This window comes from Rattus norvegicus, chromosome 20 (assembly GCF_036323735.1).
Source record: "Rattus norvegicus strain BN/NHsdMcwi chromosome 20, GRCr8, whole genome shotgun sequence".
Taxonomy (NCBI): Eukaryota; Metazoa; Chordata; class Mammalia; order Rodentia; family Muridae; genus Rattus; species Rattus norvegicus.
The window spans coordinates 24,076,467-24,102,072 of record NC_086038.1 but is presented as its reverse complement, the minus strand read 5'-3'; the positions used below and the strand labels follow the sequence as shown (position 1 = coordinate 24,102,072).

Genomic DNA, 25,606 nt, shown 5'->3' with positions numbered 1-25,606 from the left:
GTTATCTTAATCATCAAAAGCAACAACAAAAATAACAGCACCATCACCGATATCACATGGATTGTCTGTGCATCTTAATCTGCAAACTAGAAGCTCTCAAAACCAGCCAGCTTCCCCCTCTCTTCTTTCTTCCCTTCTTCTCCTTTGTTTCGTCTTTCTTCTTGTGAGTGTGATTTCTTCTCTTAGCAAGCTCAAATCTGGACATATTTAACCCAGGATACCCCAGCTCTGCCCACACCCATTTTCTGCTTTGTAATGACTTTGGTCTGTTGTAATTCCTCTGTGGCTTTAGTTCCATCAGCCCATCTAGTTGAGGTTCTATTAGATTACTTCTTTATATATGCATTTTTAATACCTCAAGGGAGCTCAAGGAGCAAAAATATAAGAACAGTTTCCTGAAGATGGGGAAGAAAGATTGAAGTCTCCATCTAGAGGATCAAGGAGTTTTTCGAAAATCCATGTCTCCTAGTATCATTGAAAGCTACACTCAAAATGTTTGCCAAAGTGATTGCCCAAACATGAACTAAACAAGTATGACAACAAGATATATGGCAAAATAGACAGGGAAAAGACCATGAGGTGTCAGTCCTACATAACTACAGGCAATAGAGGAAAACTAGAGATCTGAGAGGTGATCTTCTCTAGGGAAGAGCATATCAATTTGTTCTTCAGTAGCAAATGGTCAGTGCTTAAATCGTGTGTGTGTGTGTGTGTGCGCGCGCACGCAACACTATATGGCCTAATTAGTTTATATTTATATACATATATATATATACACAATAGAATATATATGTATATATGTAACACTATATGTTTATATATATGTATATATATGTATATATGTAACACTAAGTTTATATTCATACACACATAATATATATATATATATATATATATACATATGAATTAGTATTACAAAAGAGGACATAAATTTGAAAAAGTGTGAGGAAGGGTATTTGGAAGCATTAGGAGAGAGGAAAAGGAAGGGGAAAATATAATTAAAATCTCAAAAATAACTTTAAAAAATTCAAATGCAATGTGTGAATGAAGAGGGGGATGATAAGGTTAGGGACAGAAAGGGCATGGGGAATTAGGAGCTAGGGAAAACCAACAACGAAGTGCAGTTGCTCACTAGAATAACTGCCCCTTGTTTTACTGGGAAGGAGTGAGTTTAAAGCATGAAGGGGAGGTCCGGTTGGTTGGGCAGAGGGTTTGGGAGGGACCGCATGGTGCTTAGTGACATTTGCTTGCATTTTTATAAGTACAGTTTGTTTTATCTGGTGAGCAGAGGAAGGGTAAAGAGACCTACGTGATGATCATAGCAAAATCACAGAGCTACCGTGTGTTCCAGGAAATGAGCTGGACAGGGTATTGGGCAGTATGCTATAATGAAACATCTTAGATGAGGCTAGCCTATGGAGACCTTCCATGAAAGGGAATTTAGATTTTGGTTGCAGTCAGCTGTTTTTCTACCGGAAGTTATCAGGAGTGGTGAGAGGCATGATCCTCTCTAAATTTAAGAAAGAAAATATGTTTGTAGTAAAGAAAGCGATTTTGAGAAAACAGCAGCTGGAAGTAGGACACTTTCATCAGAATATAAAAACACTCTAGTGAAAATACAATAAAGGCCTGCATTTTAAGACACCCCGAAATGCTAACTGACTACCGGGTAACTGCCAGGACCAGGGTGATTCTAACACAGACACATTTCCACTCAGAAAGCAAGAAAATTCATTTAAAATTTTAGCTAAATGTGAAGACAAGGTTGGTCATTTTTTTTGTCCAGTGTATATAGTAAAAATGCCAGAAATATGACTCAGGAGAAATATTTTTTCCATCTTCAAGAGGGTTAGTACCTCTTCCAAAATGTGTCTGCTTTTAGATTTAAGCTTAATATCAGCAGAGTCAAGCAGGATAAAGCTTTCTCACGGAGTACTGTTGAATCAGATAAATTGGATCAGCAGTTGAACTGAAAATGTTCTCACAAAATATCACCTGTCATATATTCATGGCTCCAGATCCCCACTGTAGCTTTTGCATGGTATTTTAAAGGCATGCCTGGCTGGGAAGCCATAATTTCAGCACAGACGTGTGTGCACACAGTGGTCCAATTGTGGGAACAAAGAAACACCAGCGACCAGAGCTTTTGCATTGTACACAAAGGTACATTGTAAGTTAATAGGTTAATAAAACTCTACAACTGAAGTCAAGGGGTACCTCACTGGAGTTATATCCAAAGTTACAGCACATTTCCTTAAAATTTAATGTGCTTCTCCTTCAGAAGCCAAGAAATAAAAGAAAAGAATACCGACATGATGTTTTTAAGCAAGTGAATTCAGCCTTCCACCTGTAATATTCTACTGAAAGAATTTTAGCAAGGTGTAGGCGTTAGCTTATTGAATGGAGAGGACACTTTTTAATGCAGTCATTATAGTTAGCGAATCTAAAAGCATTTTTGCTTGTTTGTTTAGTCAATCCGTCCTCCAACATGTTATGTAGCAGAGGAAGGCTATGGGATCCTGATCCCTTTGCCTCTACCTCGTGAGTCACCATGACCGGTGTATGCAAGCTGGCAATAGAAACCACACCTCTGTGCATGCTGAGTGTTCTTGTGGCATTGCTGATGCTGTGATAAAATACTATGATACAAAGCACCTTACCAGAGGAAGGGCAATTATTCTTCTTATAATTCTAGGTCATAGTTCATCATAGCAGAGTGGCTGGCCCTCTCGTAGCATATGATTGGCTGGAAGCAAACAGTCATACTCTTTTCACAGCCAAGAGCGGAGAGATATAGTTGCATACCAGTCTGCTTTATAGTTAACTAGCTTCCTTGCTCTGACACAGATGAGAATCCCTGCCCAAAGACTGGTCCTGCCCTCAATAGACTTGTTTTACTATATCAATAAACTAAATTGTAGTACTCTCCCTCACGACATCCACAAGCCAATCCAATGTAGACAACCTTTCACTGAGACTCTGATCCTGCGTGATTCTAGGGTATCTCAGGTTGACTCTTAAACTAATAATCACATTGGGTAGGTTCTCTGACAACATAGCTGTCCCAGGGCTCCACCAAAGCATCTTGTTATTCCTACCTCTCTTTTCAACCTGAACTTTTGAGAGCATCTTTATCATGTGACCCTTTAGCATCTTAGTTTTCTACCTCTTTCTCCAAGAGAGATTTCTTCCCTTAAAGTCACCTTTCTACTTCCCCTTTTTATTACTCTCACACCATTTATGTTTCCCAAGATCTCTTCTTTTCTTATGCATCATGGTTTCTGTTTTTAATTCCAACACTGTACTCCTGTTGCATCTGCTGGGCATTCTCCAAGAGATGGGTTTATTAAGGTCTATCTTGCTGTTATTATTTCTTCAAAACAAGCAAACAAACAAACAAACAAACCACCACTTATCCTATTAATTTTCATATTGGATCATTTCCAAATGAAACAGAGCAGAGGCACTTTTGGGATATTTTCTACATTGTCCCACTTACCGTCGGCTCTGTTAGTGATCCTTATTTTTTAAGTGTTGTAGGATAAAGTTCCATTCTATCATTTTATCTAGCACTACTGGCCAGCTTCAGAAAGGCACTTGCTATAGTAAATTTCAAGAGTGATTATCAGTATTAAGAAATGAGAAGCCTGATGTCGCCTCCTCTCAACCATCTCATTAGCAACGGTGAAATGGTCTCGAGCAGAAGTTAGGCAGTTAAATATTCACAGCTGTGACACAGGCTTGTGTTGAAGTTTAAAGAACAATCGGTTGAAGTAATACTTGATAGCAACCTAGTATTAAGTAGTGAAAAGGGATGATCCCTTCCCTGAGGTGAAAGTCTGATTTGTACCATCAAGTTGGTTTTCGATAACAAGAAACAGGATGGGAAATGGCATGAAGGAGTTTGAATGACTGACATGTTTCCAGGTAGGACATCTAGCTCCGTCATTGCAGATGTTGAGTTTGTGTCCTGACTACCATTTCTCAGCTAAGTAACCAGTATGAGATCTTTCATTTCTTGGTTTCTCCACCTATAAATAACGTGACTAAGGATTCAGCATTGCAGCTATAAAGGCATCTAAATATTGTCTGAGAATTGCCCAGTGCAGGATTTTGTTTGCATGTGTTTTACAAGAATCCTGGGGGGGGGCATGATAATGCTATTTCTAAAATGTACATGGATACATATAGTGTCACTGTGCTCTGTAATCCTGGAGACTGGGTTTCCTGGAAGCAGGGAGGGAGATTCTCAAATTGCTGCTGATGAGAAAGGCACACGTAATTCTATCTCCATATTGCCTCAATAACAAGATACATGAGGCCAGAGGAAAATCCCATTTTGTAAACCTGTGAGTGATCAGCATTGTGGTCAACTGAGAATTCCTTAGATATCCAAATTTTAAAGCCTCACCACAAACCAACTGAACCAGAAGCCATAGGAGGGTGGCTTAGGAATCTCCCGATTCTCAGACAGGCTGAAGTCAGAGCATTGTCTGTTTGGTTGCATTTGTCAAGATTCAAGCCTATTTCCTCCTGAGATTATGGATGTGTTAGGAAGGAAATAGGGAAGGCACCTTCCCCGTTGTGATGTATCAGGTACAGAATCTGATGGACTACAGATAGGCAACCACAATCTACTTCAATATATGAACACGTTAGGAGAAAAATAGCTCGTAAAAAAAATTCCAGTTGAAATCTTTGAATCTACAATGTGTTTGTTTTCCTATGAAAAAAGAATGGATTGAATGTCAACTCTGTAATAACAGAGTCAGTGGCTAAATTTGTTCAACTCTGACCTTTAAACCCTGACTGCTCAAATGCTTTCTCAGCATCTAATAAGATGATCATGTGGGTTTTTTTTTCTTTGAGTTTGTTTATATAGTGGATTACATTGGTGGATTTCCATATATTGAACCATCCCTGCATCCCTCGGATGAAGCCTACCTGATCATCATGAATGATTGTTTTGATGTGTTCTTGGATTCTGTTTGCAAGAATTTTATCAAGTATTTTTGCATCGATATTCATAAGGGAAATTGGTCTGAAGTTCTCTTTCTTTGTTGGGTCTTTGTGTGGTTTAGTTATAAGCATAATTGTGGCTTCAAAGAACAAATTGGGCAGTGTTCCTTCTGTTTCTATTTTGTGGAATAGTTTGAAGAGTATTGGTATTAGATCTTTTTTGAAGGCTCATTTCCCCAGTGTAGGGGAATGCCAGGGTGTTGAGGTGGGAATGGGAGGGAAAGCAGGGGGAGGGGGTTTGGGGAGGAGTGGGAAAGGAGTTAACATTTGAAATGTAAATAAAGAAAAATCCAGTAAAAATCACAATAAAAAATGAAAAATACCAAAAACCCTTGACTGTTGTTTAGCATCTGATATGTCTCCAATCAAAGTCTTACTGCCAGTCCTCAAAATTCTCATGGAAAAACTATAGTCATCATCTTTCTTTCAAGGGTTACTTCATTTATTCTGACAACACAGCTAACTTTTATTCACCACAGAAACTCTGAAAAATTCACTAACATATTGAAGCAAAGAGAAAAACAAAACAAAGCACCTCACCTTCCGTCACACAGAGATGACCACCGTTTTGTGGCATATAATCACTGAACTTACGCCTAGTATGTTCCCATGACATCTCATGAAATGTGTTTCTTTGTGATATCTTTTACCTAGTTTATATGAGGATTTATTTTGATGCTGTTTTATACTGTTTTCAACAGGCTTACTAATAACTGCCTAGTGTTTCTGACAGGAATCTTTGACTTACACTTAGCTTCCTTTAATTTGTTGAAAGTGCTATGAAATCCTTTTTATTACCTGCACCACTGTAATTCATGTTCTTTGTCACTCCTATAACCTGCTAAGTCTGGTGAGCTCTGAAATTTTCTATAGCACAGTGCTGAACAGATAGCTCACACACTTGCATGCCTTTCTGATGCATTCCAAATAGGCATAGTCCTATAGTACAAGCTAGAGCTTCCTGCCCAGCCTTTACATACTCAGGCTCTGAGTAAAATGGCTTACTGTACTCAAAGAATTTTCATTTACCCTTTAAAAATATCTTCCTTTTATATCACCACTGCTGATGCTATTATTTAAATAAATATCTACTTCAATACAAGGTTGTTGTACAATTTTAACATACCATCCATTCCCTACTGCCATACTCTTTGACCTTACTTTTTCTTAGTTTTCATAAATGTCTCACAGACCTTCTATTGTACTGATCTTACCTTTCAATTGTCTGTCTACCTTGGTGGAATATTACCTTCATAGAAGCTGTAGCATTTTCTTATATTGTCTTCTATGTCATATTCTAAAACCTATGATAGTACTTGACTTGTAAAAGTTTGAATTTGAGATAGGAAATGATTGGATGTGTAAATGAATATGTGCAATGACGTATTTACTCTTAACTCAAATTTCTTGTTTTAATGATTTTTGCATGCAGAGGCTAGTTATCCGGTGTGAATCCAAGTTCCCAGTTAAAAAATGTCATGCTACACGGCGAGAGAGATTGCTAGATTGTCAAGAAGTTCGTGTACTTATCCTCTTTAGCCTCTGTGGGTGCCAGACACAGTGACATGCACACACATACAGAAAAATAAGAATAAATCTGAAATAAATAAAGGTCATATTTCCCAAAGTTTTTTCTAAACATTTATATTGAAGAAAATTTCTCAGATTTTTAAACACCCTCACTTCTGCATTTTTTACCAATAGCATAACAATTTTATATGATCTTTCACATTGGGAAATATCTAAGCTCCTTAAATTCTGACACCCATTATAGTTTCATATCCTGTAATCCTCTGACATTGTCATGCAGTAGATAGTTTTAAAATAATTAAATTATTAATAAATGTAAATAAAACTGATATTGCCCAAAAACAAAAAGGAAATTACACATAGTGATATATGCCATTTGACTGGTTGCTATGATAGTCAAATTTAATCATAAAGAGAGCGTGACAAAAGAGTACGGCACATTGGCTTTTGTTTTCCAAGGAAGTAACTACATATGTGCCATCTACATCTTCACAGATCATAAATGCTGCACTTGCTTTGGCATCAAGACCCAAGAGCCAAGTGGTCAAAAACACCATGGAAATGTACAAACGCACCTGGGAGCATTACATCCATGTCCTCACTGAAGCTGTGGATGACATCACCAGCATCGATGACTTCCTGGCTGTATCTGGTAACATTTTTTGGTCTTTTCATACATTCACATAATATCGTCAATGTTCTTTTTCTAATTACCTACATGTGTGTGTTCAGGTGTACTTGCACATGCTACGGTGTATATGTAGAACATATACACCCTCATCTCCTTGTACCATATGAGTTCTAAGAATCAAATGTAAAACCTTCAGACTTGGTGGAAAGTGCCTCCATGTACTGTGCCATCTTATCAGATACTTTATGAAGTAGGTTAAAAGTTCCTATAATTGATTTGCACAATATAAAGGGTTCGTTATATTTGAGTGTCTGGAGGTAGAGTGTGGAAGGCACGAGTGTCATTGGTGGTCCATCTGGTATGATGAGTCTCACTTCTGGCAGGATTTTCAGTTCTCAACTGTCTTTGTGTCTTTATAAGTTGTCCCTATACATTGTCAAAGCATAGTTGGGAGAAGGAGCTGGAAGAGTTAGGTTTTTTTCCCAACATAATTTATCTTCAGTCAGGAAAATCAGGAAAATACACATGCACATGCACGCTTGCAAATGCACAAACACACACACAAATAGAAAGAGAGAGGAGACACACACACAGACACACACATACATACACACACACACACACACAGAGAGAGAGAGAGAGAGAGAGAGAGAGAGAGAGAGATGTTATATGGCATTTCGCCTCCCAATATGGGTATTCGATATTTCTAATCTAAGGAATCTAATAAACAGTCTAAATATTTAGCGATGTCAGCAGAAGATGTGTTTCAGACTCCATGTGAAGCCCAGAGAAATTTCTCATGCAGGCTAGAATGGGATCCCAACTGAATGCATAGAGAATCACAAAACTTGACTTAGAAACATGATTCAGGTTTTGATTATCTTCTTATCAGAGAAAATAGCTACAACATTTTCATCACTTTTCTTACCTTAACAAAGTAACAACTTATTTAAAGCAAATTATATATTTCCTTATTTCAATTTCATAAAAGAACAGTTTTAGACTATGTTTCTGTGCCTTTATAATAAAACATGCTTTTTCATGAATATCTAGTTTCAGTTTATTAAGCTTTTCTGATGGAATATAGCCTTCTCTAATTAATTTGTAACTTTCACATGCACATCTGCCTGTCATACTAAGCAGTTAAGCCAGAAATACAATGTATTTTAATGATACACCAATGAAAGAATGTATTCTAATTACTTTAAGTAACTTGATTTTATTTAATTAAAATTTAAATTTAATTTAAAACTTGAAAATATAGAATATGTATTTGAGAAAAGATTAACAACCCCTAATATGGCTGATGCAACTAATACCTTGATAGATCTTGTCTGTTTAATACTTTTATTATCATAGTTGTATTTTTCTTTTCTTTTTTTTTTTTTTTTTTTGGTTCTTTTTTCCGGAGCTGGGGACCGAACCCGGGGCCTTGCGCTTCCTAGGCAAGCGCTCTACCACTGAGCTAAATCCCCAGCCCCGTATTTTTCTTTTCTTTCTTTCTTTTTTTTTTTTCGGAGCTGGGGACCTAGCGCTTGCTAGGCAAGCGCACTACCACTGAGCTAAATCCCCAACCCCCATAGTTGTATTTTAAATATAAATTTTTAAAGATATATCATCTATCTATCTATCTATCTATCTATCTATCTATATATCTATCTATCATCTATCCTACTCATTATAGAAGAGAATTTGTTTGCATAGTCCCTTGCCCTTTCCCTAAATCAATCAACAAAAAAGGGATGAAATTCCCCTGGTTAGTTTTGAATGGTGACATTACTAATAAGTGACTTAGACCCAGCACATGATGATAACACTGGTCTGTGGCATTTGTTGATTTTTGTAGCTGAAATGCTCTCGCATGAACAAGTTTTAAGCCACTAATGTGCTATTGCAGTGCTGAGTTGATAAGAAGTGCACTGATGTTCTTATCATCCTCCATACACAGGCTCTAGCAAGTCCCTGAGCTGTGTCTTCCTCATAATTCAACAATTCTGGCTAGTCACTTGTCATACAAACAGAGAGTTTTATTAGTAAAAAAGACAAAGGAAGAAGAGGAGGAGATACACATAACCAAGAGAGGTTAACACATAACCAAGGTTTCCTCAAAACATGGTGGAATTTCTACAGATGAGTCATGCTGTGGTCTTCATAAGCTTGTGCCCATTGATTTCACCTTGACTCCAATGGTTCTTGTAGCATCACGTTTTTTCATTGTATTTTTCCATATATGGTGAAACCTTCTCTTTTGATATCCCAGATTTTGAGATAAGATACAGCTGGTTGCATATAGCATTCTAGCACCAGGCTAGAAGTCAGAGGAGGATCTCAGGCTAAGTGATAGATGGGTCTTTCAGTTGACCAAATTTGATTCACAAAGCTTTAATGTATGCAGTCACTCCCAGTCAGGGTCTGTTTAGGACAGAATTCTCTACATTTGCTGATATGTCCAACAGTAAAAGAACTTCTCTAATACTTATTTTTAAAGAATATGTGTTTGTGCTGGGCATTGATGGCACACACATTTAATCCCAGTACTAGGGAGGCAGAGGAAGGCAGATCTCTGAGTTTGTGGCCAGTCTGGTCAACAGAGTAACTTCCAGGACAGCCAGACTGGGATATACAGAGAAACCTGTCTCAAAAAAGAGATAAATGTTTGTATTTAGACTCTACTTATCACGTAGACCAAATAACAAATAAATCTAGAGACCTGAACTGTGAATCACCAAGTACAAAACAGGCTTCTCAATTTTAAGAGACATGTCTTAAAGTCCTCCAGGAATCAGGGTCTATGCTATTTACTCGTCATGGATGAGAGGAGATACATTTGAAAACGTTTTATTACAAGACTGTCCTGTCATCTAAAATTTCTAACAATAGTTACCCACATAGGGGAAACAACTTGAGATATAGAAGTTGTGGAAGGATCCTGTGGAGGGATGCTGAGATATTGTGGGCTTTCACAAGGGGAATCAGGAAGTCAGCTGAGAGGAATTTACAGTCTTCTGAAACAGACCCTACTTATGGACTAAACATGGCTGTTCCTTATTGCAAAATGCATTCTGAAAAATGACATCACATTGGCTTAGGAATATGAAGATCTCCTTAAATAGGTGCAATTTTACTCATACTTTGTGCTAAAACTTCAGTGCAGTTCTCCATCCCTTGCATGCCCTTGAAGGCTCTAACTATGCATTTACTAAGTAAAGAGTAGGATTTATTTTCTTTTAAAATCCTGTGTCAACATTAATTTTTCAGTGTCTATATCTTGTCCTTTTGTTAAATGCGTTAAGTTCTGGAATTAATGGTTTGAAAAATCTTCATACCATGAAAAGTAACATTTCTCATTAATCATCCCGAGACCCCGTGACCCTGACACAGCGACTCAAAGATAACTTGATACTGTCGTCAAAAATGCTCTAAAACTGGCCTTTTTGTTTATGGTATCATTATTGTCATGATCTTTGGCTTCTACAAAGTTGTAATCTAAATTATCTGACAAAGGAAAACTAAAGTAAATAGATTTCCCTTGTTCTTTTCATAAGTTAATGCCAAATAACCACCTTTTATATCTAAATCAAAATGTTGAATTGGTTGTATATAAAACACTACTAAATAAGAATGTGGTATTTGTGAGTTAGGCATCGGGGTGTGGGGGGGGGGTTGTAAACAGGTAACTGGAAAGTGATATATCATTTGAGATGTAAACAAATGGAATGATTAATAAAAAATAAAATTTACAAAAGCTTATGCATATACATTTATGTTTATATTATTGTGAAAGAGACACTATGGCCATAACAACTCTCATAAAGGAAAGTATTTAATTAGGGCTGGCTTATAGTTCAGAGGCTATAGTCATTAGAAGCAGGGCAGGATGCACGCAGACATGGTGCTGGAGAGGTAGCTGAAAGTTCTAAATTCAGATTGGCAGGCCTTGGGAAGTGAGTGCTGCACTGGGCCTGACTTGAGCATCTGAGACTCTTACCCCATTTCCAGTGATGCCAGTCCCTATGAGCTTTTAGGAGACATTTTCTTTGAAATCATATATGTGTGTATGTGTTTGGGGGGTGTATTCTTAAACTACAAACCTTAAATGGAGCATCTGTACCCCAGTCCCCTCTATACAAGATTCAGGAAACATTGCTAAAGCCAAAGAATGGGCAGAACGACAGTACCTGCACAAGTTAACTCACAGAGGGTCTGACAGCATCCACAAGACCTGTGTCAAGCCAGACAGAAGTCCCAGAATTTGTTTGAGGGTCATATATTTATAACTCTAGCTAAGAAGCTATTGGCAGTTGATAGCTACTGGGGGGGGGAGATATATATATATATATATATATATATATATATATATATAGATAGATAGATAGATAGATAGATAGATAGATGATAGATAGATAGATAGATAGATAGATAGATAGATAGATAGATAGATATAGAGAGACAGAGACAGACAGAGAAACAGATACAGATAAGAAGCTATTGGCAGTTGATAGCTACTGAGAGAGAGAGAGAGAGAGAGAGAGAGAGAGAGAGAGAGAGAGAGAGAGATGAGATGAGATGAGAGATCCTTACGGTATGTCCCCCAGGTAGGAAAATAACACTTTTTTGATGGCCACACATCCAAGACTATTTGGGCCATGTAAATTAGACTTGATGGGTTTTTAAACTTGAAGAAGGACACGAAGTTGCAAGGGTAATTAAGGGATTGTGATAAAGAAGAATCAGGAGTGGAAAGTGAATATGATCAAATGTGTTATATATAGTACTCGCCTATGTATATATGAGCAAAACAAAATAGAAATAAATGTTGATAAAAGTAAGTTGAGATTTACTGTGTATCAGGCAATAGTCTATGGAATAAAAGAGGACATGAAACCACAAACTATTATTCCAGGAAACTCGCAATCTAATGTACAGATCTTCTTTCAAAAGTGTCACAGTCATTGAAACAAAAGCCTGTATTTTTGCTGCTATTGTGTCAAGGTATTGGGGAAACTATTTAATGAAGCTGCTTAAGTGAATTGCTAAAGTGAATCTTGATAGGTGGAAAGCACATCAATAAAGAGAACCCATGAAAGAACCTATTTGGATTGAGGGACATGAGTCAGATTATTTAAGAGATGCAGGGAATATATCTGTATATTTAGAGTCTCATGCTTTTTATTTTTTATTTTACTTTATATTTTTTCCTTCTATCTATTACTTCTTAATCTTTCCACATACCACTCCTTGCTCTTTCAAATTCATGCCCTCTTTTTTCATTAATTGTTTTATATATGTATATATAATATATATATATATATATATATATGTTCCAGATGCTCAATCAATAGCATGTTAATTATATACATGTTTTCAGGGTTGACCATTTGGTATTGAATAACCAATTGGTATCCTCTTCTTTGGGGAAGAGTATATTTTCCAATTTCAGGATTCCCATAGTTCTTTGTATAGGATTGAAGCCTCATGGACTTTCTCTCATCTCCCTTGGCGTGTTTATTGTTACTGTCTGGGCTTAGTTCATGATCTTGAAAATTTATGGGTACACATCTGGTTTGACTTGGGAATGTATTCTCACAGAAAACTCTCTGATTTTCTGTATGTAAGAATCTTTCTTCCCAGTCTTCTTAAAATTTCCCTAAGATTTAGGTATAGAAGCTGTTTGTAGATGTATCACTGGGTCTTGGCTTCATAACTCTGCAGTGTGTTTGGTTGTGGTTTATGGTAATGGTCTCTGTCTGATGAGAAAAGTGGTTTCCTTGATAAGGTGTGAAGACTCATTTACCTGTGTATAGAATTTAGTTTAGGGATTTTGCTGGTTCAGTGAACAGGTAACTGGAGGAGGGACTCTTCCAAGATCCATAACTTGATTAGTTTGTATAGTCAGCTAGTTGGCTAGCAACAGGAAGAATTTTCTCTTGTTCAATGGGTTTTAGACCAACTAGAGAAGGATTGGTTACAGCTAAGATATCTGCACCATGACTGCATCCTTAAGGTTGTAGTTTCATGTTGGTCTTGTTATATTTCATGGGCATCATAACTAAGTGGGTCTTTTGGTTGTTTTCCTCCTCTGATTTCTCAGGGCAAAATTTTAAAGCCAGAACAGCCTCAAGCAATGCATTCAATATCCTAAAACACCATAATATCCAGTATAGAATAATATCCAATGAAACTATCCACTATAGTTGAACTACAAAGGAAAACTGTCCATAATGTAAACAGCTTAAGTATTTTATCTGATTAGCCAAGCCCAAAGCAATATACTGGGCTGAAGAGAGATCATGGCCATGAGATCTTTAAACTTTTGAAATAAAATAAACTGCTAACTAAATTTTTAAAATAATAGCATTTTATACTATATCAATTTTAGAGTACCAAGTCTAGAATCCAAAGCAACTCTTGTGGAAAAATAGTGATGTCCTGCTAAACAGGGTTCTTAGGAATTCAAGAGAAACAAACCAATATAGCACATAATATCAAACATCTCATATACAATAATTGTCGTACCTTGCTTTTTTCTACTAATATGTCCAAAAAGAAACTAAAGAACATGACTGACATTTATATTTGTAATCAGAAGTTGAGGGTCATCTTGTTGAAGGAACCCTGACGCAGGCTCAATAATCCTGAGATCTTAGTGCTTTGTTTTGTTTTGTTTTGCTTTGCTTTTTTCTGATTAGAGAAAAAACATGGCAACTCTTAGACTGAAAAGCATTTAGCTGGGCCTGGCTAATAGCTTCAGTGGTTTAGACCATTATCATAATCATCATGGCAAGAAGCATGACAACACAGAGGTAGTCATGGTGCTGGGAAAGGAAGGGAGTTCTACACCTTGATCTACAGGCAGCAGCAGGAGATTGCCACACTAGGCCTAACTTTGGCATATGAGACCCCAGAGCCTGCCTCTACAACAACACACTTCTTCCCACAGGGCTACACCTTGCAATAATGCTACTCTATATGTGTCATGAATTACAACACATGAACCTGTGTGGGTCATCATTATCAAAACCACCGTATCAGGGATCTATATACCAAGAATAGAAACTTTCCTTTTTCAGAGTCCAGAGATAATGCACAACAATCTTCTATGCTACTCACTAAAATCAAGGAACAGCGTTGTCATGGTTATTTTATCCCCCTTCCTGATCTCTGAGCTAATATTTTCATGTGATCATATATCCCTCTTCAAACTTTATACTCTTTTCAGAAACTTTTTGCACAGATTTACATAAATCATTGCATAAGGGAGGGGAGAAAGCATGTATTTAAGAATGATAGACTAGGTTCTCCAATGTCATCCATCATTCCTTTATTGGTAATTATGTTTTGAATTACTGCCTGTAGTTACATGACTGAAAAGTACCTCAGCATGTGAACTAGAGTTTCTCACACAATTCCACGCACTGAGAGTCAAGTTCCCTCAAGATGCTCTTGCAGGAGCGAACAATACAGATATGACAAGATTGTAGTTAGGGTTTTATTCACCTATCTGTAGACAGCTACAATTGGAAGTCCTTTCTTGCCTTTGTCAAAATCAATTTGATGAACATTTTTCCTGTCACTTTAAGGTAGAGTGGGAACAGTCATCAACAGTTCTTAAGTGCACTAAGGATTCGATTTTAGACTTGTGTAACAACATGACAGATCATTCCTCAGTTCTTTGGATGCACACGCTTTCTTCTTACAAAATCTATGCATGCTGAACCATACTCTTTTTTCTTTTTTGTAAAATATTTTCTTGAAGATGTCTCACCAACTATGCATTTCTTATTAACAATATGTTGTGCAACAACCAGTTGTATTACCAAAGGGTTCAACCAAACCAATTAAAAATCAGTCTTAAACTTTCATTTTTATTTAGGAGTGACTAGATATTGTCTCAACTTTAGGGGCAATTTTTCTGTCATGAAGCATATATACTTTAATCAGTGGGATTTACACAATGTAATACTTTATATAGGGAATCAGGAATGACAATGAAAGATTAGAAGGCAAGACTTTTCTTGCCACAAAAAATTGCTCAAGTCAACTAGGTCCAGGGCATTTTACCTAGTCATTTGAGTTCCAACTGAAATGACAGTGGCAGTAGTATAGTCTTTACCTCTTTACCTACTTTTAAATTTTCATTTATTTATTTTTTGCAAACATCCTCCCAGGAGCAAGAATGGGGAATCCCTCCCATTTCTCATGAGAGTGCATAAGAAAGATCTGAAATACACAAAATTCTGGGTCTGGGCTTGTGAGATAACATTCTATATAGATTTTTGGGACTTGGAGAGATCCATGGGAATTTTTAATTGAGTTTTATTAATTAATAAACTAACTCCAGAGTTTATCATGCTATGAAAAATCTATAGTGTAAAAGCTAAAAGTTCTATTTTCCCCCAAGAATTCAGGTTGTAGAAGCAGAATATGACGGTGGTTTCTGGGGTCCTGGAGGATGGAGAGAGTATGGAAATGTTGGATAAAGGATTTAGATTCTCAGTTGTATAGGAAGACTCAAGAACTCTTATAGAATGGTGATGACTAAGTTATTAGCAATGCTTTTCATGATTTTAAATTGCTAATAGAGTAGATTCTAGGTGCTGTCACCACAAAAAATGTAAGGTGTAATACATATTTTAGCTTGGGTTCATTATTCCACAGCATGTATAAATTTCAACTCAATATATGTTATACCAGAGGTATTTTCAAACACTATGTGGAAAGTTAAAAAAATAAAATAATTGTCTTCTTACAGACAGCATAGCATTCCTACCAATTTCCACCACTACATTGTTTTATAAGTCTGACAACAAGGCAGTAGATTTAGTCTTTGACTGGGATAAGGAATATAGAAAAATTCAAGTGGAAAGGGGTTAAGTATATTAAGGGCTGACTGTCTTGCTCCTCCCTTTCATGCATATGATATTTTGGAAATAAGATCTTTTTTCATTTTTTAAATGGCCTCCATCAACATGCTAATAACTATGTCATCTCTGCACTTAATATTTATTAACAGATATTTGATAAGGTCCTATCAGGCCTTGGTCTGTTTCAAGTTCCTAGAGATAAGAGTCAATAGAACAGAGAGAAGTGTCTCTGTACTATTAGATCTTACATTAAGATGATGAGTTTAAATCGCCTTGAATAGTACCCAGGACGTAGACTTGCAGGCCTTTGTTAAAATGATATCTAGGTAATAACTGGGCAACCTTTCCTTTATTATTTGCCTTTGAGATGAAATTTAGAAAGCTCTTTTCATAGTGGTACGGGTTAATGACTGACAGTATACTTTTGTATTTCTTTCATTTGATACATTTTCTCTTACACTTTCTCATTTTCCCCTCCTATTCCCTATCATGTGGAATTACAAACATACCCTGATAGAAAATTTGGCTTTGACAAAGAAAGAATCATCCGGTCTCTTGCTCTGGAAAAAACTACCTCATTGCTACCACTCCAGAAAACCAAACTAACTTAAGGGTTATCTTGGGAGTCATGTCAGATGTCAAAAATAAAAAAAAATCCTGATGATGAATATTATTAGACAAGATGAACTAAAAAGAACTCTGCTACATTGTTTCTGGAAAGGAAACTTTTATGGTCTCTGACGTCAGCAAATCTAACCTTTTTATATATGGGAAATGTTGTCCCAAATCATCCTTGAGGTAGAATGGGGAAAATTATGCTCATATTCAGAGTGTTTGCATACATATGAACATCAAGGTCCTCCCCACCCCCTGCCTGCCGACCCCCTCACATCGAGAGTGGAGCGAGTCAGCAGCAGCAGATTTACTTGCTAAGACAAATGGCCATGAGCTTAAACAAGGACGTATTTTCTAAAGCGCTCATCAGTGCACAAGCATTAGAGCAGGGTAGAAACCATGATTTCAGCATGCAGCAAACCAAACACAGAAGAGTTGCTGTGCCCTGGTAGAGATATTGTCAAACGACACTGACGAAGAGTTACGTGAGCCTTCATTTGTGCATATGATGAATTTTAGCCTTAATTCACCATTACCGTCTTGCCCTATTCTCTCCATAAAACCCTCTAACTTGTCTCTCTCCCAAGTCCAATTTCTCTTTTTACATATTATTATTATTATTATTATTATTATTAGCCCCCAGGCCAATTATAAGTTATGCAAGTATGCAAGCAGGAGTCATATTCTCTCTTGATCACAAACTCAGTTCATGGGGTGACTTTAAAGTGATTCTTTTTGTCCTCAATAAATGTGTGTTCTCTCTCTGGGATATTTAGATGGAGAGACCCATATTAGTCAGCCTACCCCAGAGGAACAGAGCTGTCAAATGAATATATATTAGATTGGGGTACTGTCTGCATTGTAAGGTCTTTGTAGTTCTACAATGGTTGTCTCACACAGGAGAACCCAAGAATGCAGCAACCACCCATTCTACAAGGGCAGTCAGTTTGTCTCAGCACTCCCAGTCTGTCCTGCAGGATTTCTGGAAAGCCTCAGGTCTTCTCAGCACATTGGAAGCCCAAAGAAGCTGGTTGCAATATCAGTGAAGGAAGGCACCTGTAGCAGCAGCAGGACAGACGATTTTACAGACCTCCATTTCTCCAAGGAGGAGAAATGTAATGTTTTATCCTTCAGTTTTCTTTCTTTAGTCTGCCCTAGATGCTTCCAACATCTATTATATTATCTATTTATATATGAATAAGACCAGTGGAAAATACTACTAATCATTATTGAGGCAGACAATTATTTTCTATATCATATTATGATTTCAGCTTTTATTAAATAGTTATAATGATGAAGTTAAATTGAATAGAAACTAAATATAGATGCATAAGGGCAGGTAGCACAGATAAAAGTGTGCATAGGTAACAGAGCTCACCCTGAAGTTCACTAAAGAATGGCGCCCAATTGAGTTTCTCATGCTTGACCATGCATCTCAGTTATAACATTTACGGGGGGTGCTTTGTGCTGCACTGTATGACCTGCATCTTTACTGTTATGGGAGCTCGGACAGGAGAAATCAGGCATTCAGTATCCTTTGCCGCATAGTGCATTCAAGTCATTGTGAACTGCATAAAACCAGGTCTAAAATTCAAATGAGAAGGCAAATGAGTAAGTAAATTAATAAGTAAATAGATAGAAAGACAAAATAAAATAAGGAAGCACTTTAATTTTTTTTTAAAATCCAAACTTTTCTTACACATAGTATCATAATTGTAAAATAATATTCAGTGAGATTTTATACCATTTTCCTGCTTTCATTTCGTGGATAAGGGTAGGAAAAAAACAGAGGTTTTTTTTTAAGTATTGTTTCAAATTTTTCAAATCTTTAATAAAATAATTCTGTCTGTAAACAAATAAAGGATAAAACGCAGTCTCTACACATGCTGGGTCATTCGATCTCTGTTTTTATCATGTTTCTCATTCTAGCTATAACTGACATCCTCTGTGTAGCCTTCCATAGGATTTTACAACCTACCCTCTCAGATTTTGATTAAAGCTTTGCCCCGATAAGACGATCTACACGACAGACTTTCTCTCATTGGATGAGGAAATGGAGATCATCAAATTCATCAGCACCTTTCCCAGAAGCAGAGTGCCCACCTTAGGATATGCAAACTCCAAGTGAGAACTGATGACTCTGCCATAGGAGCAAAGGGGATGGAAGTGTTTTCCTTTGCCACTGGTGCGAAGGGCTCTTCTCATCACAAGCAATGTGCAAATGGATATCCTTGAGACAAGCATCTAATTAACACTTTGGAATTGACAGGCTAATCTTTTCTTATGTCAGTGAACAAATATTACTTTCGCTCCAGAGACTCAAGGGTAAATGAGGACCAGTGAACATACGCACAGGGGAACAAACCTCGAAAGGACAGTTAAAGCAAGTGTGGAAACAGATTATGTCATAAAAGCCATCAAGATTATCATTCTATCAGCAAAGGGTTCATGGGAACCAGTATTTGCATCTCACCTTTTTCAGTTGTTACTTTGAACTTCTTATCAACCTTTTGTTGGGTTTAGTGTGTAGTAGCTCATTATAAGGACCACATGATAATTAAAGTAAGATGCAAAGCACAGTCCAGGTCTATAATAGTATTTTCACCTCTACAATAATTATGCACTCTTACAAATAATTTGCTTCTCTAGGACAGCTTTTTAAATGTGCAAATAGCTGGAATTTATAAATAATTTATCACTTTATATCCATTTGTAGATAGATATTCAGGTTTTTTTTCATCTTGAAGATTTTACTATGTTTATTTATTGAATTTACAGACTGATCAAAGATCCCCCCTCCCTCCTCTCAAGTGCCACCCTCACAAACCTCTTTCCCCATTAACACTACTCTTCCTCTTAGAGAAGGCAAAGACCCCATGCTGTACCACCCCACCCTGGGACATTGCGTCATAGCAGGACTAGGTATAGCCACTCCCTAACAATGGAGTCCAGCTAGAGGAAGAAGGGGATCCAATGCCAGGCAACAGAATTAGAGACAGCTCCCGCTCCGATTGTTAGAATGTTCAAATGAACAGCAAGCAGCACATCTGCTACAAAAATGTAGGATATCTAGGTCCAGCCTTTGCATGCTATTTGATTGGTGGATCAGTCTCTGTGAGCCCAGGTTGGTTGACTCAGTAGGTCAGCTTGCGGAGTCTTTGACTCTCTCCCCGCCCCCACCGGCTTGCTCAATTCTACAAAACTCCCAGATCCCAATGCTTGCTTGTGGATCGCTGCATCTTTTTCTATCTGCTGCTCGATGAAGCCTCTCAGGAAATAGTTATGCAAGGCTCCTGTTTGCAAGCATAGAACAGAGTCATTAATAGTGTCAGGGCTCGGCTCTCTCCTGTAGGATGGGTCTTAAGTTGTGCTAATCCTTGTTTGGCTGTTCGCTCAGTCTCTGCTTCATCTCTATCCCCGCACATCTTGTAGGCAAGACAAATTTGGGCTGAAGGTTTGTGGGTCGTTTGACATCTTCCACCTTCCGCTCGAAGTCCTGCCTGGCTACAGAAGGGTAGCTACTTCAGTTTTTATATCTCTCATTGGTAGGAATCTCTGGTAGGATCACCCCCACAGACTCGCCTTAGCCTCCACAGTCCTAGCTTTCCAGCTGGTCCTAGGAATATCTTTGTTGATTTCCATTTGCAGTTACAGCCCTTTCCTGCTCCCCCTCTCCCCACATCTGATTGCCATCTCATACTGCTCCTCACACCCTCTCCACCCAGTTCCCTGTGTCCATCCATCTCCGATGATCATTTTGTTTCCCCTTCTGTGAGAGAATCACACATCCTCCATTGGGCACTTGTTATTACCCAGATGCTTTGGGTCTGTGGATAGAAGTATGGTTATCCCACATTTTATGGTTAATGTTCAATTATATGTGTGTATACCATCCATGTATGACTTTCTGGGTCTGTGTTACCTCATTCAGGATGATGTTCTCAAGTTCCGAAGATTTACCTCCACATTTCATGATATCTTTGCTTGTAATAGCTAAATAATATTACACTGTGGAAATGTACCACATTTTCCTTATCCATTGAGAGACGCCTAGGTTGTTGCCAGTTTCTGGCTATTATGAATAAAGCTGCTATGAACATAATTGAGTAAATGTCCTTGAGATATAGTGGGACATCTTCTGGGTATATGTCATGAGTGGTATAGCTGGATATGGGTAAAACTATACCCAATTTTCTGAGAAACCACCAAGTTGATTTCCAAAATGGTTGTATACAACATGGATTTTTGTCAGAAGCTTTTTCAGCATCTAATTAGATGATTATGCACTTTAAAAATTTCAGTTTGTTTATATGGTGGATTACGTTGATAGGTTTTCATATAAGGAGCATCATTGGGATGAAGCCTGCTTGATCACGAAGGATGTTATTTTTAATGTGTTCCTGGATTAGACTTAGGGGTATTTTATCATTTTTTGCAATGATGTTCATAAAAAATGGTTTGACATTCCTTTTCTTTGTTCATTCTGTGTGTATTTAGTCTTTCTGTGACTGTGGCCTCATAGAGTGAGTTTGGCAGTGTTCTTCTGTTTCTATATGCCATAGCTTGAAAAGTATTGGTATTAGCTCTTCTTTAAAATTCTGGTAGACTTCTGTGATAAAACTATCTCACCTTGTGCTTTTTGGGGGAGGGGAGAGCTTTAATGATTGCTTCTATTTCCTTAGGGGTAATAGTACTAATTGTTTACCTGATCTTGATATAATTTTGGTTATTAGTAATCCATCAAGAAAATCACCCATTTCATTTAGATTTTCTGATTTTGTGGAGGACAGACTTTTGAAGTAAGACATAGTGATTCCTTGGAATTCCTTGGTTCCTGTTGTTATGTCCTGGTTTTTGTTTCTGATTTTGTTGATTTGGATATTTTTTCTTTTAGTTAGTTTGATTAGCCTTCTAGTTAGTTTGGCTAAGAGTTTGTCTAGCCAGCTCTTGATTTTGTTGATTCTTTGTATTGTTCTCTTTGTTTCTTATTTATGGGTTTCAGCCTTGAGTTTGATTATTTCCTGCCATCTATTCCTCTTGGGTGTGATTGCTTCTTTTTGTTCTAGAGTGTTCAGGTGTAATTTCAAGTTCCTAGTATGAGATATCTCCAATTTCTTTTTGAAAGTGCTTAATGCTATGAACTTTCCTCTTAGCACGACTTTAATTAAGTCCCAAAAGTTTGAGTATGTTGTGTCTTCACTGTCATTGGATCATAGAAAGGTTTTATTCTTTACTTATTCCATGACCCGACGGTTACTGAGGAGAGTTGTTCAGTTTTTATGTTGTTTATGTTGTTGTTGAATTCCAGCTTTAATCCCTGGTGGTCAATTTTGTTGGATCTGTTGAGGCTTGCTTTGTTACCCAGTACATGGTCAATTTTGGAGAAGTTCCCTGAGATGCTGAGAAGAAGGTCTATTCTTCTGTGTTTGAGTGAAATGTTCTGTAGATATCTGTTAGGTTCATTTAATGCAGAACCTCTGTTAGTTTCATTATTTCTTTGTTTAGAAACAAAGAAATGTTATTATTTAAGTTTTATTAATTTTTCTTTTCCAAATGTGGGTGGTCTTGCATTTGGGGCATAAATGTTCAAAACTGAGATATATTGGTAGATTTTTACTTGAATGTGTATAAAGCATATCTCTCTCTCTCTCTCTCTCTCTCTCTCTCTCTCTCTCGTTTTGGTTGGGAGTCTATTTGATTAGATGTAAGAATGGCTGCTCCAGCTTGCACCTTCGGTCCATTTGCTTGAAAAAAAAATTTCCAAACCTTTATTCTGAGGTAATGTATGTATTGTTGCTGCTGTGTGTTCCTTTTATGTAGTAGAATGAAGGATCCTGTTTTTGCATCTATTTGGTTAGCCTTGGATTTTCTGTTGGGGAATTGAGTTCATTGATTTTGAGAGATATTAATGAGCAGTGATTGTTAATTCCTGTTATTTTGATGAGGTTGTCGTCGTTGTTGTTGTTGTTGTTGGTGGTGGTGGTGGTGGTGGTGGTGGTGGTGGTGTGTGTGTGTGTGTGTGTGTGTGTGTGTGTGTGTGTGCACGCTTCCCTTCCTTTGCTGATTTTGGTTTATTTTCTGTGCTTTCTTGGATATAGTTAGCTTCCTTGGATTTGAATTTTCCTCCTAGTATCTTTTGTATGGCTGGATTTGTGAATAGATACTGTTTAAATTTGGTTTTGTCATAGAATATCTTATTTTGTACATCGATAGTGATTGAAAGGTTTGCTGGGTATACTAGTCTGGGCTCATATCTGTGGTCTAAGTGTCTATTAGGCCCAGGCCCTTTGTAGCTTTTAGAGTCTCTGTTTAGAAACTGGATGTAATTTTTATAGCTTGGCCCTTATATGTTACTTGGCTTTTTTCCTTTGTGGCTTTTAATATTCTTCCTTTTTTTCTGGAGTGTTTTGATTATTATGTGGCCAGAGGATTTTCTTTTCTGATCCAATCTATGTGGTGTTCTGTAAGCTTTTTGTATGTATATAGGCATATCTTTCTTTAGGTTGGAGGATATTTTCTCCTATGATTTTGTTGAAAATATTTTCTTGGCCTTGTAGCTTGGAATCTTCCCTTTCTTCTGTGCCAATTATTCTGTTTGGTTTTTTTTCATGGTCTCCCAGATTTCATAGATGCTTTGTGTCATGAACTTTTTAGATTTAGTTTTTTCTTTGACTGATATATTAATTGCTTCTATGGTATCTTCTAAGCCTGAGATTCTCTCTTCCATATTCTGTTGGTTTTTGCATTGGTAGTTCTCGTTTTTCCCTAGGTTTTCCCTCTCCAGGATCCTCTCAGTTTGTGTTCTCTGTATTGTTTCTATTCCATTTTCAGTTCTTATACAGTTTTATTCACTTCTTTTCCCTGCTTGGTTGTATTTTCCTGTATTTCTTTAAGAGATTCATTTCCTCTTTAAAGGCCTCTGCCAAATTTATAAATCATCTTCTTGTGTTTTGGCTATGTTTGTATACTCAGATTTGCCATAGTAGAAAAGCTGGGCTCTGTTGGTCCCAAACTGTCCTGGCTCTTAATTGTGTTCTTACTCTTTCTTTGAGCCATCTGGTGGTCCCTGGTGTCCACTGGATGTTCCTGATGCCAACAGGACTCCTCTGTGAACCTTAAAATTGATCTCAGGGAACAGTACACTGCACACCTCTACTGGCTGTACCCCAGGTAGACCTGACAAGCAGGGGAGTAGCTAAGGGGAGGTGGAAAGTAAATTCTGCTGGGGCCACCACAAGGCTCTTTGAGAAAACAAGGAAACCGTGGGCCAGAAGGTGGAGGTCAGTGGACAGTGTGCTGCTCCCTTCTGCTAACTATGCCCTAGGTGGACCTGACTAGTGAGGACTGGTGGAGGAATGGATGAAGCTGGATGTCCCTGCTCCTCCCTTCTTCTGTAGGCCTCCTAGGGAAATCAGAAAGAGAGGGAGTCTTGGGCCAGAAGATGGAGGCCAGAGGACAGCATGCAGCTCACTTACTCAAGGTTTCTGGGAGGGAATCATTTGGTTTGAGGCATGAGGCTTTCTCAATACAGATACCGGATTGTCCAATGTTAATTGTAGGATATTACCTAAATCCTTAAGTAAAAACATCAATGCACTCGATGCCTTCAAATATCTTGCACTTAATTGTAATAAAAGGTTTTAAAATATTCAGTGACCTCCAGGGAAATGGGTAAACAAGTTCTGTAATCTTTTAAGGAGTTTATTAAACTTGAGGATATAAGTAGAATTCAGTTTTGGAGACAGAATTCAATGTTGTAGAATCCAATGTTACTATGGGAGGAATAATAAAATCATACATGTTTTCAAATATCACATTGTTCCATATTCTATACTCATAATGTTAAATGTCTGTGCAATCAATATCTTTTTAAAATTTGCATTATCTGCATTACAGTGATTCTATATGCTTTAATCAATTGTATATAAAAAGCCTTGCAAGGAAATTGATGGCAAAATCATTAAGACAGATATAATCTTTGACTTGAATGTTCTTAAAGTTAGCCATACATAATAGTTCTTATGTATTCTATAAGACTTTTCTTGACCACTGATTTATAATCTAACATCATATTCAGTTTTTTGAAATGTTATTGATGGAATGGTTTAAAATTATCGAAACTATTAAGCTAATTACAATTTTACAGTTTTAGGAAGACTATTATTTAACTGCTTTATTAACTAAATATCCATTATTATTAGGCATAAAATGATTCTATTATTAAATAGATTTATTAACCTCATCATCAATGTTCATGCTTCTAACAGAAATTCTTCACTATGTGTATATTTTTGTAAGCTTTGTCTTTGTGCATTTTTTAAAATTGTGTTTTTCTTAAGAATTGTAGCTGCTAGTTTATGTCACACCATCAACTTGGAAGCATTCGATAGCCCCATAGGTTCTTCCTCATTTCGTGCTATACCTAGGGTAGTTCGAGTAAGTGTGATTATGCTTAATGTATAGGCACAAAGATTTCCTCAGTGGACCAAAATCTTTATTACAGAAATGGCAGTGCTATTACTTCTAGACAGAGTTTAGACCGGTAATTCGTTCAGTTTGTTGCTGTTTCAGTTGTTGAATCAAAGAATTAATAAAATATCCAAGTCATTTCCTATATGAATGTTTGCTGTTCCGTACACAGCGTGATTGCAATGAGGCAGAATGAGAGTCTTCTGACCGAGATTGAACAGTGGTTTATGTCGGGAAATGAGATGCTCCTCCCCCCACGAGAGTTCACTAATATTCTGGAAGAACAGTTAATTGAAAGGGTGAAGGTGTTGGGACCACCTAACACACCAGACTGACGAAGAATGAAGTCAGGTAAAGAAGCCACAGGCTTGTGTGGCTCAGTGCAGATTCTCACATCCCACTGCATTGTGGGTCCGTATGTATCAGTTCTGCAGATGATTGGCAAATTTTAATTGAGTTCATTTTATGTAAACTCATA

The 25,606-nt window shown here is 37.3% G+C and overlaps 1 protein-coding gene across 6 annotated transcripts in view; it reads left to right on the top strand.

Annotated features, from left to right (window-relative positions):
• Positions 1 to 25,606, top strand: part of Ctnna3 (catenin alpha 3) — a 1,585,684-nt gene that overhangs the window by 1,096,627 nt on the left and 463,451 nt on the right. For all 6 annotated transcript variants that reach the window (NM_001426985.1, XM_039099277.2, XM_008772944.4 and 3 more), the window contains one exon: positions 7,045 to 7,201. In NM_001426985.1, coding sequence (NP_001413914.1) covers positions 7,045 to 7,201 — 157 coding nt within the window. The remainder of the gene's footprint in view (positions 1 to 7,044; positions 7,202 to 25,606) is intronic.